General features: G+C 44.8%; 2 protein-coding genes across 2 annotated transcripts; both read left to right on the top strand.

Annotated features, from left to right (window-relative positions):
- The first annotated feature begins 320 nt into the window (after window positions 1-320).
- LOC306818999 (nectin-3-like) lies at window positions 321-2,858 on the top strand. Its single transcript, XM_079336746.1, has 6 exons — window positions 321-408; window positions 1,048-1,386; window positions 1,467-1,763; window positions 1,849-1,981; window positions 2,221-2,295; window positions 2,409-2,858. The coding sequence occupies exons 1-6, from the start codon at window positions 354-356 to the stop codon at window positions 2,554-2,556; spliced, it is 1,047 nt and encodes a 348-aa protein (XP_079192872.1). The 5' UTR covers window positions 321-353; the 3' UTR covers window positions 2,557-2,858.
- A 2,301-nt stretch (window positions 2,859-5,159) lies between these two features.
- LOC306818997 (OX-2 membrane glycoprotein-like) lies at window positions 5,160-13,891 on the top strand. Its single transcript, XM_079336744.1, has 6 exons — window positions 5,160-5,290; window positions 5,409-5,732; window positions 6,161-6,487; window positions 7,869-8,153; window positions 8,473-8,574; window positions 12,708-13,891. The coding sequence occupies exons 1-6, from the start codon at window positions 5,221-5,223 to the stop codon at window positions 12,710-12,712; spliced, it is 1,113 nt and encodes a 370-aa protein (XP_079192870.1). The 5' UTR covers window positions 5,160-5,220; the 3' UTR covers window positions 12,713-13,891.
- Window positions 13,892-15,978: the final 2,087 nt, after the last annotated feature.

The raw sequence follows: 15,978 nt of genomic DNA, 5'->3' as shown, positions 1-15,978 counted from the left end.
TGATCAGCGTCAGTTACAACTTGTGTCCACCAGATGGCACTGTTGGCTCAGATTTAACTACGAGCTCTAATACAGCGATTACTATTTCATTACTTGATTTTACCTGCTGATTTATATATATATACACACACACACACACACACACAGCCTGTAGCCTAATAATTGAATGTAAGAATGCAGGTATGTGCATGATTAACAGTGCAAATAATTTACAGTAAAAACGTTACCCTCATGTACAGTGTGTAAACACCTCCTGGCCACTAGAGGTCTCTGTTGATCCAGATTTAACCAGCATGAATCTGCAGCGGTGTCCGCTGTCACTTTCACTTTAGTTGGCGGTAGATTCAATCACGATGAGACATCGTGCAGTTATTCTCTCTCTATGTGTGCTGACAGTCTTTCAGAAAGGTAAGAAAGATTTCATTCTAAGGCAATGATTTTTAATTCTAATGCATGTTTTATTCATCTGAGTGCAGCTGGTGGTTCCTGTCTGTTTTTATTTTAGTAAAGTTTTTTGGCGCTTTTTTTTTTTTTTTAAATACTGTTGCATAACTCCTGGTGTAACTTTTATTCTGTTTCATATTCTGCAGAGAAAAACAAACAATGATCCCGGCTTCATTAGTGTACACTGCTTTGTAGTCTGTAGAGTTCATGTCAGTTTGTGTCTTTTTGTGAGGACACAGACAGACACATGTCAGGAATACTAAAGAATAAAACACTGAAACATGCAGACTCACTCACATAAGAGAGGAACTTTTTGTTCCCTTTTTGAATTATTTTGAGTTATATAGGTAAATACTTCCATTGAAATCACTTGTCTGTGCCTCTTAATTGTAAAAGTTGTTGATAAGAGGAATCATGTTCCTCATAAAAGTCTGGAAAATGAATAAACTCCAGTAGTTCACTTGCCTTTTCAAAGGGTTTTTTTGTATCCTCAGCAAAGGAGTTTCTTTGCAATTAAAAAAATACCCAATATTTCTTTAATTTTTTCTTCAAGGATTATTTTGAAATGTTAAATAACGTTTGTGTCTGACTGCCCTTCTGCAGCTCCAGCAGCTCTGATACAAACTCAGAGGACTGTGATGGCAGCAGTGGGAGGCCAGGCCTGCTTAAACTGTTCGCTGGCGAAATCTAAGGAGGTTCATCAAGTCACCTGGCAGAAGGTTTTACCTGACGGAGAGAGGAACGTCGGCACTTACAGCAAATATTCTATTAAACGCGTGAACACTGGATTTCAAGGTAAGGTGGAGTTTCGAGATGCCGGACTGCAGAGCAGCTCCATCGTGATCAGGAAGGTGACGGAGCAGGACGAAGGCTGCTATCGCTGCTTGTTTAACACCTACCCTGACGGTGCTCTCATTTGTTCAACATGTCTCAGACTCTACGGTCAGTACCTGCATTCATTTCTATAAAACATTCATGGTACCCCTGAAGTTTCTTTTACAACTCTCCTCTTGTTTCTTCAGAGCTGCATGAACCCGTCCTACACGTCAGAGAATCAAACTCTTCTGAAGAGGTCGTTGTTTCCTGCTCGGCGACGGGTCGACCCGCTCCCACTCTCTCATTGAGCGTCCTGCATCACAAACTCAATTTTTCTACGCACAGTTACAAAAACACAAACGGTACGGTCACTGTGAGCGCCACAGGTGTGCTGAGGCGTAACTATGACAACAGCACACGGGTTGAATGTGAAGCTCAATTGCCTGCCGTTCCTCCGAGGAAGGAGTATGTGATGATTCCTGCAGCCCAGCCGTCTCCTGCAAGTGAGGAAACATGAATAGAATCATAACTTCGAAACACGATCGGCGTCTTATTTAAGACGTTTTTCTTTGTTTGTTTTTTTATCAGGTTTGAAGGTTGATTCTGGATCCAGTGACGCTGATATCACTCTGGTCATTGCACCAGTTGTGACAGGAGTCTTCTTATTGGTTCTTCTCTGCGTGCTGCTTCTGTTGTTGCTGAAACGGAAACAACTGAACAGGTACAGATCTTTTATGCTGTTGCACTGAGACGTTCTGATCCAACAAACGCCAGAATGTGAATGCAGTCAAACATCCCTAATCAATGAGTAAATGGATTTGAGCTTGCACATCACTTTCTTAGTCTTCTGACTACTAAAAGCTCATCAACCGAGCCAAAATCACTTTAAACCAATTCTTCACTTTGTGTGTTTTCTAATTGTAATGATCTCTCCTAAAAAAACACGTTTTAAAACTCCAGCTTTAAGTCTTGCTGCAAGAACAAGAAGGATCCTGAGGTGATCAAAACGCCGCTAGCAACTGATAAACCTCACGAGTAAGATCATTTATCTTTCATAAGAATGTTGTAAGTATTGTTTGTTTAATAGAACCAAAAAGCCTTGACAATAGATGGAGAAATTGAGCAGGACTTTTTTTTCCCCACTAAAGGAAAGGAACGCCTTTAATGGAGCAACAGAACGAGCAGGAGAGCACGAGGCAGCGGACCGGATCTTCTGTTAAAAAGTCGACCGGACAACGACCTGTACTTCAAACACCACCCTGTAGACGACAGCTTTTAAACAGTTATCCAGAATAACACAAGGCGACAAAATGAACTGGCAGCATGTTGATGACCAACCATAAATGAACTGACAGCCCAATAGTGTACTCTGATGATACATAATGAATATTGCTTACCTTTGGTGTACAATATTTGTTTTTCTATACAGTAACAAATCTTTAATTTTTCAGTCACTCTGCTCTCCATCATACATTTTGTTTATCAGATTGTAAATGACTTTTTAAAAACGTGTGATTTATGCAGGCTGCAAATTGAAATTCTGTGAATGCACTGATTTATTGTTTAAACATTTTTTCAATAACATCTTTTTTAATCTACCTGTCTGAATTCAATCCTTTTCTAAAACTAAAACATTGCATGTCATACCGTGAGGCACTCAAAGCGCTGCAGTGAATTTGTGTGGCCGCAGTTGCGCGACCTGTCCACTAGAGGTCACTGTGTTCTCAGAATGGGAGAAGTGCTGGATGTTTGGGTTTGGATGTGGTGGGCGTGAAAAACAGTAGCAGGGTCTCACTTCAGGTTAAATGCATGAACTATGGCGAGCAGCGCTCCAGTTTGACTTCAGCTATCTCTGTGGAAGATTTGAAAACGCTCTGGGAGCTGACTGTAATATCAAGGACTCTTTTTCTGTCAGCTGGTAAGTGTCTTTGAGATTTACAGAATAACACGGCGATTTTAAACTTTTAAAACTTCACGTTTCACCTTCACTCGTTTTATGAAGAAGTTAAGTCAATTCAAAGTTAAGTCAACAAACATAAAATAACATTTCAGGACACTTTAAGAAACTTATTTTGAGCATATCGCCGTTTGACTAAAAGAAATTCACATTTTAAGTCATTTTACTTGTTTGGTTTGTAAAGACTTAACTCTTTTAAATCGTGTTTTAATGCTCGGTGTTTAAACATTCATTCAATGTTAGTATTTCTAGCTAAAAATAAAAGTTTTCACTTTACATGTGGTGAAATTGTTTTAAATGTAAAGAAAATATTGCATATTTTAATGGTTTCTACGTGACAACTAAAAAAAAAAAAAAAAGGTATAAAACCCCAAAATTGGCTTACTATTTTATAGAGCCATTTGTCCTCCAATGTTTGTTTGACATATTTATTTTACTTTATTTTAGCTTGGTAAATCTGTTCAGAGAAAGGTTTACAACCCCCCAAAAAAAAGAGGTTAAAAATGTGTGGAACTGCCCTTTTTTCCTATTAATCTTCTTACACTTAGTAATATGTGTACAGCGTAGTATTACTTTTTATGATTTCCACGTGTTAAATCTGCCATGTGAAAGATTTACACGCTCTTAAAGATGTGATCTCTTTTTTAAAAGCCTTTCTTTTCCTCCTGCTTTGAAATAACATAAAAGTGAGGCAGGTCATTCATTTGAACCATTTTCCTGCTTCAGCATGCTGTTAAAGAAATTAAAACAAAAACATCTGCCCAACACTTAACCAGCTTAAAGACTTTTTAATGCACATCTGGATGAAGGCTCCTCACCTGTTTTCAATCCCTCTTTGGTGGAACAGGAGATTTGAAGCGTATCTCTAAAAGTACCTGTAACTTTCCTTGAATAAATGTGGACCGTTATGAGAGGAGTTTGAAGACTTGTTCGTGGTTATGTGTCGAGGCTCTGTCAGACGCTGTGTTTGTAGTGGGAACGTGATTTGAAGTGCAGCCCGTCAGAAGCAGGCTGAATGTTTGAAGCCAGATGAGCTGGCGCTGTAAAAGAGTAAATAACACCCATAAACCTCTGAGGTCTGGACCCGGTCTGTCGTGTGGTTTAGACGGGTTTCTCTCTCCCACAGAGTCCACTCAGCGTCACATTTAAAGGCCAGTTTACACTTGATTTCTGCTATTTCTACTTATTTTCAACTTGAGATGTTAACACTCGACCAACCAATACACCTCCACTGGGCAAACACACCCTGCTGCTCACCTCCCTCTAAAGCCACCTTCATGACTAACACCGCCTCACCTCTTTCTTCATCACCCGGCTACGTTGATCTGTTTGGGTTTTTTTAAATCTCAGGTTTGGCGCTTGTCTAGACTTTGAAGCAGCGGCTTGTTTTGTTCATGCTGTTTGTGAACATTTAAACTTCTATTAGACCCTGCAGGTAACGTTTCTTAAACCCCCAAACAGCTTCTGCTGATGCTGACACATTAGGTTACCGTGACAACCGCGAGTGAAAGATGCAAAAACTGACCCACAGTGATGTGTTTTTTTTTTGTTTTTTTTGGCGTGCAAAGAGTGTAATCTTTGTAAAGCTGTCACTGCTCGGACCGCTCATTACAGCAGTGTGTGTGTGTGTGTGTGTGTGTGTGTGTGTGTGTGTGTGTGTGTGTGTGTGTGTGTGTGTGTGTGTGTGTGTGTGTGTGTGTGTGTGTGTGTGTGTGTGTGTGTGTGTGTGTGTGTGTGTGTGTGTGTGTGTGTGTGTGTGTGTGTGTGTGTGTATGGGATGCAGCCACAACTGTGCTGACCAACAGCAGCTTGACAAGTCACAACGCTGGGCGCCTGACAGCATCACTCCCAGCCTCTTCTGTCCTGATACACTCTCTTGTTTACAGTCGGCTGTTTGGAGGTTTTTGTGGTCGGCGCGGGTTCGAGCGCTCCGGCAGCGTTTTTGTGTTTGACGCTGCAGCCTGAATGTGCTAGAGGGTCAAGCGTGTGAGCCTGAGTGTGCCATGTGTGGACCTGCTCTGCCCCTGTGTCTGCTGCTCTGGATCGGAGGGACGGCTGTTTCAAGGACACACGGTACGTTGTCAGAGCTCAACTGAAGCAACGCCGTCATTTAATCGTCTCCACGACGAGTGGACTGACAAGTTTATCTGACTGACATTTAACTCGTGTCTTTTTTTTTTTCTCCACTCAGGTAAAGTCTCAGCTCCTGCCGATCTAAAAGCTGAGGTGGGCCGTCCCCTCCTCCTCACCTGTGACATCACACTGGCGCCCGGAGACACCGTCCAACAGGTCCGCTGGCACGACAAGCACAAGAAGGTCCTGCTGGCGTACGAGCAGAGAGCGTCGCCCCTGATCAGCCGTCAGGAGCCCGACGTGCAGCTCACCGCCTCCAACGACCACGCCTCCCAGATCACCATCAAGAGGGTGCAGCCCGACGACGAGGGCTGCTACCGCTGCGTCTTTGACGTTTACCCCTCGGGCTCTGAGGAGGCGAAGACGTGCGTCAGCGTCACGGGTTAGTGTGGATTGAATGAGCTGGACGTTTCATAAAAGAAAAGGCACGCATTGTTGCAGGATGAAGCGAGAAATAAGAGATTTAAGAGAAATAAGCGTTTTCAAGCTGCGCAGCTAACGCCAAAATCTTTTTTCCCCACAAACACAAAGTCTCTGTCCAGGTCGTCGAGTTGCTTGTTTTTCTCAACAGAACTCCTAAAACAGGAAGAAGCAGGCAAAGGTCTGAGCTCCAAACCAGCAGGGGAGTCAGCCCCCCCCCTGCTGCCTCGCCTCAGCACTTCCTATTGTACTTTTCTAATTGGCACAAACGAGTTTATGGCTCCCAGACTCCTCTGGTTGCCATGTCACCTGCACACAAAACAAAAGCAAACACGACTCCACGAACGGCACCGTGACACATCCCGTCTGTTTTCATGTTTCCTGTTGCAGGTAAAGTGCACCAGGAGGGCAACAAGACGGCTGTGAGCGGGAAGTCCACCACCCTGTCCTGCCGGTACAGCCTCCCCGCGAGGGTGCAGCAGGTGCTTTGGAGGAAGACGGCCGAGCAGGGCGACACCGCAAAAGTGGTCTCCTACACCAGACGGCACTACGACGTGGCGGAGCAGTTTGCGGGTCGGGTGGACTTGAGCCGCACTCTGGGCGACACCCAGCTGACCATCCAGCAGGTGAGGACGGAGGACGAGGCGTGCTACACCTGCGAGTTCCACACGTTTCCGGACGGCACCAAGAGCGCCACCACCTGTCTCTCCGTTTATGGTCAGTACCGTCTCATTCTGCAGACGCTTATAGATACCTTTAAAACAAAACCAGAACAGCCTTATTGACTTTTATCGGTCAACACTCCTCCGCCTCCACTAACACGACTCCGGAGCGCCTGTGGTCGCCTTTAAGCCGCCACGCCTCCAGCTTCATTAACTGTTTTTATTAAAAAGTCAAAGCCGCAGAAGACCTCATCAGTGAAACAGAATTAAATGGAAATGTAACACAGAGCATCAGATTGCCAAAGACTTTAAACGCAGCCTTGTTGTGGTGGCCGTTAAACATGATGGATGTTGTCGGGTGCAGATATTTCGGTGTCTTATCACTGATGTTATTTCCAGTTTGTGTTTTCAGCCGATCAGATAAAACAACGCAACCAGGACGGATTCAAACTTCACAGCCTTTTGTTTTTAACGTTGTGACGGACATCTTTGTGTTTCCTCTGATCATCGAAATCCTCTTTGCTTCGACAAAAACTCAACTATAGAAAACAGGCACGTTTCCTCCTACTGGACCTGAAGGGGACCACGTGCTTCCACGCTGAGACACACAGAATCATAGACTGAGAGGAAGCGTGTGTGTGTGTGTGTGTGTGTGTGTGTGTGTCCTATAGCAGGAAAGGGAAGAGTGGCGTATAAACAAAGCACAGAGGGGAGAGTTATTCTGGTCATTAAACTACTGCTCTGACGCTGCTTCATGTCCCCCGACAGCACTTAACCCCGGCCATTTAAATCCTCCGCAGAGGTGTTTACTGCAAAAGTCAAGAGCACACCTCTCGTGTGTGTGTGTGTGTGTGTGTGTGTGTGTTTGGCGTGATAATCCGGGCAGAGAGAGAGGGGGGTGTCTCAGATGGGAGAGTGGTGATTTAATTTGGGATGAAGCCCAGGGGATGAGTGGCTCACTGTTTCCCGAGACACAAGGCCTTCAGTCTGTGTGTGTGTGTCTGTGTGTGTGTTTGTGTGGTCTCCTCGCACGTCTAAACAAGCTTTGTCCAATCAGATTGGAGCAGAGACTCAGACAGAGAAACACACAGAGTCACTAAAAGCCGCTCGGCTTCTGTTCGGTGGCGGCCAGTCATGAGGACAAGTCGTGTCATTGTTGTCCGCGGAGCAGAGATGGACATGCGATGTCCCTCCGTCTCCATTTATGGAGGCACGGCGACAAAACCTCGGCTTTCTGTTCGCTGCCGTCAGATGAAACACAAAAACCAACGGCATTAACTGGAAGATGAAACAAGAAACGAGGAAAATAAGCCAAACAAAACAGCAGAAAAAATGCTGACTCATGAAGTTTGTTACAGCCCCAGTAAACTTTGTCCACCTCTATAAAGTAAAAAAGAGAGAGAGACTTTCACTAACACGCTTCTTTCTTTCTCCAGCTTTACCCAAACCAGAGGTGACGCATGTCGCCTCGTCCTCCGGATTCACCGAAGCAAACTGCACGGCTCAGTCCCGGCCGGCAGCGGACATCGCGTGGGACGTCGGCGGGGAAAACAAAACCCTCGGACCGCCTGTCACGTCGTCCTACGACCAGGGCGACGGCACCACCATCGTGACGAGCACGCTGTCGTTCCCGTCGGGACTGCTCAGCGAACGGTCCATCAAGTGCATCGTGCACCACCCGGGTCTGGAGAAACCCCTGACGGTTCTTGTGAACACGAACAGTAAGGAGCTCGTTCTTAATGTTTGTTTGTTTTTTGGGGGGGTTTTTTGCATAGACTTAAAAACATTCAATTCCATTCAAAAAAACTTTATTGTCCCCGGGGGGCCAAACATGGAGGTAGTCTATTTTAGTCTTGGGTAATTATGGCCACTTTGAAGAAGTCCTGAATCCTGAAATGTCCCCGCATATAAGAAGGCTTCTTTTCCCTCTAAAACACACTTTATTCTCTTCCCACTATCATCAGTGCTTGTTGCAGGTTGTAATGACTCAGCATGTACAGTGCTGGGGGGGGTAAATGTTGGTGTGCTTTTCCTCTGTAGTGTCTCCAGCTATGGTCGTCCTCCTCTCTGTGTGCGGCGTGCTGGCCATCCTCCTCCTCTGTCTATGCGTGTGTCTCTGCAAGTGCTTCATCTGTACTGACGGTGAGTCCAAACTCTGCGGCTTCACGTCCCCGCAAAAACGCTCTGTGCTCATCTTTAATGACGACCCAGTCGAATAGTTGATGGTTAAATCCCCTTAAAACCCTTAAAGGCCACACTGCTCGAATAACACAGTCTGTGCAGCAGCTGCTGGGGGGTGCGAGGGTTGGAAAAGCAAATCAGAGCAGTCATCGAAAAATGCTGGTTGTGTGAGCGCTCGACTGTGGATTTCTGCCACTTTCAGTCCTGCAGAAGCTCGGGACAGCACGGAGCAGGAGCGTGAAAAGGAAGCGTTTTGTGCAGTAATGTTGACACAAACGGATTCTGAGGTTGTTGTTTTTTTCTGGGCGGCTCAGAGGAAACCGGCGTGGCTATATGAATGACAAGCAGCTTTAAAAAAAAAAAACAGGCCAAAGATAATAAAGTTGAATCCTTTGACACAGTCATGATGAATTGTTCACATATCTTCTGGTTACAGAAACAGAAAACAACCTCCTGGGAGTTTATGAGCTGGATGAGCAAAGACGATAATGAGTGTTTAACGCCGCGGTGGGCAGAGAGAAACAGTTGTGACTGGTTGTAAATGAAACCCATGGTATTCCCCTCAACTTCACGCAGCGTTTAACGCCTCTCAGCTCCTTGTTTGGGCTCTGATCAAAATCTATATCGGTAAATATAAATAAGATAAGATAATCCTTTATTCATCTCGCAAGCGGAGAAATTTACAGTGTTACTGCAGGAAGGCAGAAAAAAAAAATATATATAAATAGATAAAAATATAAGTGGATAAAAAAAGATGTGCATCAAAACAATAATCAAAGGGTAAAAATGATGCATCAATTAAAGAGCGAGTAAGTATGCATGCATGGAATGTTATTGCACAAATTGTCCCATAAATAAATATTGCCATGCAATCAAATTTAAAAATAAAAATACAAATAAGATCAGGTGACATCTTGATTATTGCACAAGAGGTAGGAGTAAATTGCCCAGTATGATCTTCTGGGAGCTGATTGGTTAAACAGTATGCTAACATTATTCAGCTTTTAGCATTGAGAAATGTCTAACGGTGAATGTGTAAGAAGGAGTGCTGGTGAAAAAAGAGCATCATCAAAGCACGAGATGCCTCGCCAGTTTCCCTGAAAGCGCTCTAAAGGTCAGCCCTCCAGCCTCCCAAGATACTTTCCACACAGAGGTGTCAGAGCGGCTGCCCAATCATCTGTCAGCGACACTCCCTTGACTCCTGTTATCACCTTTTCCCAAAATCCTCGCAGGGTGTCACGGAAACCGTGCGTTGCTAGCGTTACGTGGCGTGCGAACCCGCTGCCCATTTCCTCTTCATCATAAATTTCCTCGCAAACAAGGAGAGGCGGGGAGGAAAAAAAAAAAAACCTGAAGTTATGGCAGCAGTGACAGAAGCCTTGGCTGACGCCGGTGCTGCTGCTGGCCAAACAAAAGTCCTGCAGGAAGAAAAACAAAACGTGGGAGCTGACGACTCAGGGTCGCGGTGGTCCCAGGGCTCCTCTGGGTTTGGAAAAGCACAACGCACAATTTTACCCTGGGCTGACCAAAATCACAGGAGGAATCCCAAAAAATGTAAGGCATACTTTCCCAACAATAGAGCCTGGAAAGGTTTCAAGAAGTGGGAACTCAGCGCGACTCCGCTGACAATTGGAAACCCTGAGCAGAAGCGTGTGACGAAACCTGGTTTATTTGCAATCTTGGGGAAAAGAACTACACTACCCATAAGCCTCGAGTGTCAGAGCAACATTTCTGATTGGTGGAGCCCTCTGTTATAGTGCCCCTGCAAACTTCATGCCGTCGGCCGCTCCTGTAGCGCCGACGTTCCCACGAGGTTGCGTTTTGAACGTTCTCGTTGGAATCACGATGGATTGTGGGATGCGTAGTTTCCTCACTGCTGGAAAAGATCAAATTAAGTCGGCAACTTCGAAAAAAGAACGAGATTTCAAACTTGCTAACGCACTAAGAAGATAACACAGCTTCGTTTGTGCGTGTGATAATCAACCAACCCTTAGCATGAACTCTTTTTCATGAAGTAAAACGATGAAGTGTTTTTTTGACACATCGAATCAAACGTATCGTTCCTCATCCAGTTCCAAACAACTAACACGACGCACATTTTAAGGCGTCTGCGTGGCTCTTCCATTTCAAAATCTTTGTGTTGTAAACGTCCCTAAATCAGCGCACGGGTCAGGGGAAAGCCTCGACTGAAAAGCTACAATCGTACGTGATTGATGGTGTCGTGTGGGATCTTGCTCAACTATCTGTGGCCAGAACTCAGCGTGAGACATCTCGGAATAGATCGCAGCTGGGTCGCAGCAAAAAATAGATTTTTTCGACCACGACAAAAAGCTCCCTGTTGGCTCCGCGCTTTCCCACTCTGGAGGGGAGAGTCTTCCCTCGTTTTCCAGCTTCTTGAATCCTGAGCTGAATAACAAGTGGCTGTGCTGATTGTCTTGAGGGGGGAGCAGCCAGGAGAAAAAAGACCTTCTCTGTGTTTAATCCGTCGGATGGCGGAGGAGCACGGGCAGGCGTAAAACGGGCCTGCAGGAGGAGGAGGGAGCAGAGGTCAAAGTTGAAAGCCGGCTCAGTTTAGAACAACACCCCCCGTTTCCAGTCACTGCATGGCCCGACGTTTGGCAGGAAGATACAGCCGTTTACTGTGATGGGATTCAGATGCTGTTTAAGGGAAGGAGCAGCTGTCATGCAAAGAGTCTCAAGTCCTTAGTGGGAGTCTGATTCAAGCTGCGTCACATCCAGCAGCAGGAAGCAGAGTTACCGGTCACAGAGTGTCAGAACTGTGAAATAAATCTATGACAAAAAAAACATCTTATTTATCTTGACTCATGAAAACATGTAAATATATAAACAGTTTATAATGTGCTATGATGGATCTTGTTCTGCTTGAAGAAACTCGACTCGCCTCATGAGGATTTCTGCATTTTAAAACCAGGCGACACATGATGGCATGTTTTGGTTGAAATGATGCCCTTTCTCTTTTTGTGGTAAGCCAAACATCGCCTCGGTCTGCCGTAAGCCCCGCCCACTTTCACACTGTCGAGACGAGTAGAAAAATGTCGTTCTAAATCTGGCTGATGGATTTTGTGCGTTCATGTCGCAGCCAGGAAGTGAAGCGACGGAGCAAGAATGTTTTGAAAACCAAAACAGAGAGGATATTTCAAGCGCTTGTTTCGGGCCGTGCTCGACAGAAGCCCGCTGTGAAATGGCCTGAAAGGTTGCGATGTCTGCGGCTTGGGTTGAACCGCGAGCGGACCACAAAGCCTTGTGTGGCTCTTTCTGAATCAGTGGGCGTAACTCAGCTTCAATCAATCACGGCTGGGAAGTTGGACCGAGGCCTGAGGTTCTTCCAGGAAAATGGTCGCTGGGTCTATTTGGGTCCTCCGCTTCCATGATTTCTTTGGTGCGGCCTGCTGGAGATGCACAGACGACAGTATAGGGCGTTTGGTTTTGGGAAAACGAACCACTCATAAGGAGTGAAAGTAAACGTTTCCACTGGCACCTTTTTTATCTGAACTCACAGGAAGTGCAGGGGAGTGACCACATCCGGTCCGGCACACCAGCGTGTTGAAGATTTGGATCTTGAGGGAGGAACTGAGAGTCTGACACTGATTGTTCCTGAGAGAAAACAGCTCTTTGAAGAGAACCAAACACGGCCGCTGCTTCGAGAAAAGTGGCACCTGCTGCTCGCCAGAAAGCCAAACATGACCACGCTTAATCGAAGAGGAAGAGGCACGGCGCCCCAACTCACTCGCTTTATGTTTCTGTGTTTTGCAGACGTGATCTTTGGGATTAGAGGGAAGAAATGTGACCTCTGCTTCTTTGACATATTCGCTGTGGAAACGCTCGTTTGCTGTAGAGGGAGTTTAAATCATTTTACTGGAGATCATGTTTGTCGTACATGAATCCATTAAGGAACAGTCAGTGATGTTAACATGTGAGGAAAAGGCTGTCGCAGCCTGATAGGACATGCGGGTCACTGAGGAAGGATTTGATCGTAGCAAAACGAAGGGAGAAAAAAAAAGAAAGAAAAAAAGTGGATATTTCTTTTGGCGAACCTGACCAGAACACTTTATCTCTCTTTTCTTGCTGTGCAGACTGATTTGGAGTCCGGCGTTCCCTTCTGCTTTGATGAAGGTCCAGCCGAGCTCGGAGCCTGACCTCGCTGCTCGCAGCGGAAGCGCGAAACCGACCCGGCCGGTTCTGCTTCCAAGAACTGTGACGGCACAGCGTGCATGGACTCCTCCTGTCATATAACACTGAGTACAACAGAACTACAGCTAGAATCTTAATGCTTATTTTGCTTGATTATTGATATCCTTGTGATCACATCGCTGGTTGCTTTATTAGGAAATAAACCTTTTTTTATTTAAATTAACAGATATAGTTTCAATGTAAAGAGACGGTAATATTTAAACCCCAATTCAAAACTCTTTAAATCTAATGTTTGTTTCATCCTGAAATCAAAGTTAGAATTGATTTTGAATCATAAGTTATTATTTCAGAGTTTACACACTTCCCAGATGTGTTCAGATTTAATTGAAACTTTGCTCAATGCTGATTGGTCCACAGACGTCTCCGACGCCACGCCTCTAGATTAGATGGAGCGGAAAAACTTCAAAACTTTGAGAGACGGCAAAGGTCGTGGTCGTGTGTGCTCCCATCACATCAGCGTGAGGGGACGTCTCACTTCGGCCTTTAAGGTCACATCGGCTGTCCGTTGCTGTGGCGACCGATGCTGACGTCACCTAGAAACCCTCTTTTTGTGGTTTTTGAAAGAAGAAGGGGATGATTACAGGAGTGCCAACTTTGCACAGGACATCCAAATTACAGCAAATTAAAAAAAAAAAAAAATAGGGAGGAGGACAGAGGCTCAGATCTGACTGTGTGTGAAGCGTCCATGTTTGACTCAGACTGAAAGAATGAAAGGTTTGTTATTTTTAGCTGCTGTGTGGAAGCGTGGTCAACCTGTAACCTCTGGGTTACGGGTGGTCAACGCCGCCCAAACTGTTCCTGTGTGTGTGTGTGTGTGTGTGTGTGTAAATCTGGAGCGTGTCCACATGTGGTTTTGTTTGCATTGTTGTACACTATTTCTAAATCAAACTGAAGGGGACACCAGTGTTAAAATGGAGCTTTTCTTTGTAATATATTGATCTAAGCCTGTGGGCTTAATGTACAGTACAGTCAAAGTATCTTATTCTATTAACAATTATCTGTCTATGAAGACTTTGACGGGGCTTAAATGTTATTAAATGCCTTCATTAAAGTTCATACAAACTGAGCCAAGCTGTCTGTTTGCTGCTTCATTCCTCCTCCAGTCTTACGACTGCTACTTCAAGTCAGCAGTGATTCACTGTTTTCTCATTTTTAGCAAAATCCAGACCTTCCTGCTGATCTCGTGCGTATTTCTCTCTCCTCCATTTTCAGCGTTTTCGTTTAAATCCTGCATCAGCATCATTACCGACCCTTCCTGCGGCTTGTACTCTTTTTGGCGTTTTCTGGTTTGTGATGTCTGAGGACTGTGGGCGGCGCAGAAACCTCAGCAGAAGGTTGCACAATGTGAAACTCATATCCGCCTTAGACCACTGAGGAGATTATAAAATCTCACCCTCAGACCTTCACAGTAGCATGATGTCATCAACATAAACGTGCCTCTGAGCAGCAGCTTTCAAGTGCACCTGGAAATCTACCCCCCCCCCCCCCCCCCCCCCACCACCACACCCGCCAACGGCATGCTGTGGCACCAGCAGAGAGGCTCAAGTACTCGTTTTTATGCTTGTACATGGCCCTCTACAGATCTCTTGATCTGCGTGCCTATCTTTATAAAAGTGATCTGTAATCATGTTTAATATTCACAGTTTGAATGAAGGATGAAAAGCACGAGGAAGGGTCAAACTGTTTAAAGTCTTTCAGTGTTCAGCTGTATCTTGCAGAGATGCATCTGAACCAGGCAGCGTGTGACAACCTTCAAATCTCTGTTCTGTGTTTCTGCTCGTCTGGTCAACGTTTGTCCTTTAAAGCTCGCTGGGTGTTCCTGTTAGAAAATGTGCAGCCACCTGATTATGTGTCTCATCGATGTTTTCATTTTCTTAACATTTAATCAAACGGGACTCATCCTGTTCCGGGTTTAATCTCTACACTCTGAGACCAAACTATCGCAATCGCTTCTGCTCACATTTATCATGAAAATAAATATTGTTTTTCCTGCTTCAGCTTCCACACACCTCACAAAGACAGGAAGGGTTCAGTGGTTCCTATGTGACATATTTATTTTTATTATTATTAACCTCACTGTTGTGATTAAAGCAAATCATCTGACTCGATGAATAAAAGCAGGAAGGCTTATCAGGAGGAAAGTGTGTGCCAACTTTGAATGGACTACAAGTAAACATAAAAATGAGTGGTGTGTTATTGCTCGGTCCCTTGGTGGTTTTTAAAGTTCATGGAGCCTCTCTGAAAGGAAACAATAATCTAAGTCGCCTTCCTTCATTCAGCTTAACTTGCTTCATCATCAGGCTCCTTGCCCTTTAAATTGAGAATGTTTCGCTTTTGGTCCACTAGAGGGCGAGCTTGTTTTTCTTTTTTCGATAAAGGGAGAGTTCAATCTTTTTCCTGTCCCGTCCAATTTATGTTTCCCTTTCACTGTACCAAAAAAAAAAACCAAAAAAAAACGCAAAGTTGTTATAATTTCTGTGACAATATCAACTAAAATATCCGCTAAAGGGTAGAGGAACTTCCTGTGTTGCGGCTCTACCTGCGTGTGTCACAAGCTGGATGGTGGGCGATGACACATGCAGGGTGGGGTGCAACTCTGTGCAATTATCGTCGTGCCTGTACCACACTGAGTGTGTAGGCACGCTGGGTTGTAAGTCATCTTATAACACTTTGTGAAAACCACAGACGTAGCACATCCCACGTGTGTCTCCTGCACCCTGCGCTGTACGTCCGACTCGCTCCTATCTCGTCATCTTATTTCACACACCTTATCAACCACTGGTCCATTTCACCACCATGACCAACTTTTCTTTGACACAACTTCTAGTGGTGAATGGAGATATTTAAAAAAACAAAAACAATAAATGTGGTTAGAGTCTTGTTACCACGAAATCAGAAAGTTCATCCTTAACTTAAATCAAGATATTCAACATCACTTTTAGTACAGGTGTGTTGTGATGTAAAATACCTACACACACACACACACACACACACACACACACAACTAAAAATGCCTCACAACCTTAAGACTCACACTTCACAGACGGTGTTTCGTGGTGATGGCATGCTTCACCTTTTTGTCGAGTTTTCAGCTGGTTTCAGTGTGAACTGAAAGGTGTCACTTCCTGGATTCGGAGTGGAAGAGAGTTGATC

This window comes from Symphodus melops, assembly GCF_947650265.1.
Source record: "Symphodus melops genome assembly, chromosome: 23".
Classification (NCBI taxonomy): domain Eukaryota; kingdom Metazoa; phylum Chordata; class Actinopteri; order Labriformes; family Labridae; genus Symphodus; species Symphodus melops.
This window is presented reverse-complemented; position numbering and strand designations above follow the sequence as displayed.

Bases quoted from the DNA above. Each gene is read 5' to 3' on its own strand.
- LOC306818997 (XM_079336744.1), top strand. From the start codon at position 5,221: ATGTGTGGACCTGCTCTGCCCCTGTGTCTGCTGCTCTGGATCGGAGGG. The intron at 5,291-5,408 runs GTACGTTGTCAG...TTCTCCACTCAG, and splicing joins GGCTGTTTCAAGGACACACG to GTAAAGTCTCAGCTCCTGCC. The intron at 5,733-6,160 runs GTTAGTGTGGAT...TTCCTGTTGCAG, and splicing joins GACGTGCGTCAGCGTCACGG to GTAAAGTGCACCAGGAGGGC.
- LOC306818999 (XM_079336746.1), top strand. From the start codon at position 354: ATGAGACATCGTGCAGTTATTCTCTCTCTATGTGTGCTGACAGTCTTT. The intron at 409-1,047 runs GTAAGAAAGATT...GCCCTTCTGCAG, and splicing joins GCTGACAGTCTTTCAGAAAG to CTCCAGCAGCTCTGATACAA. The intron at 1,982-2,220 runs GTACAGATCTTT...TTAAAACTCCAG, and splicing joins AAACGGAAACAACTGAACAG to CTTTAAGTCTTGCTGCAAGA.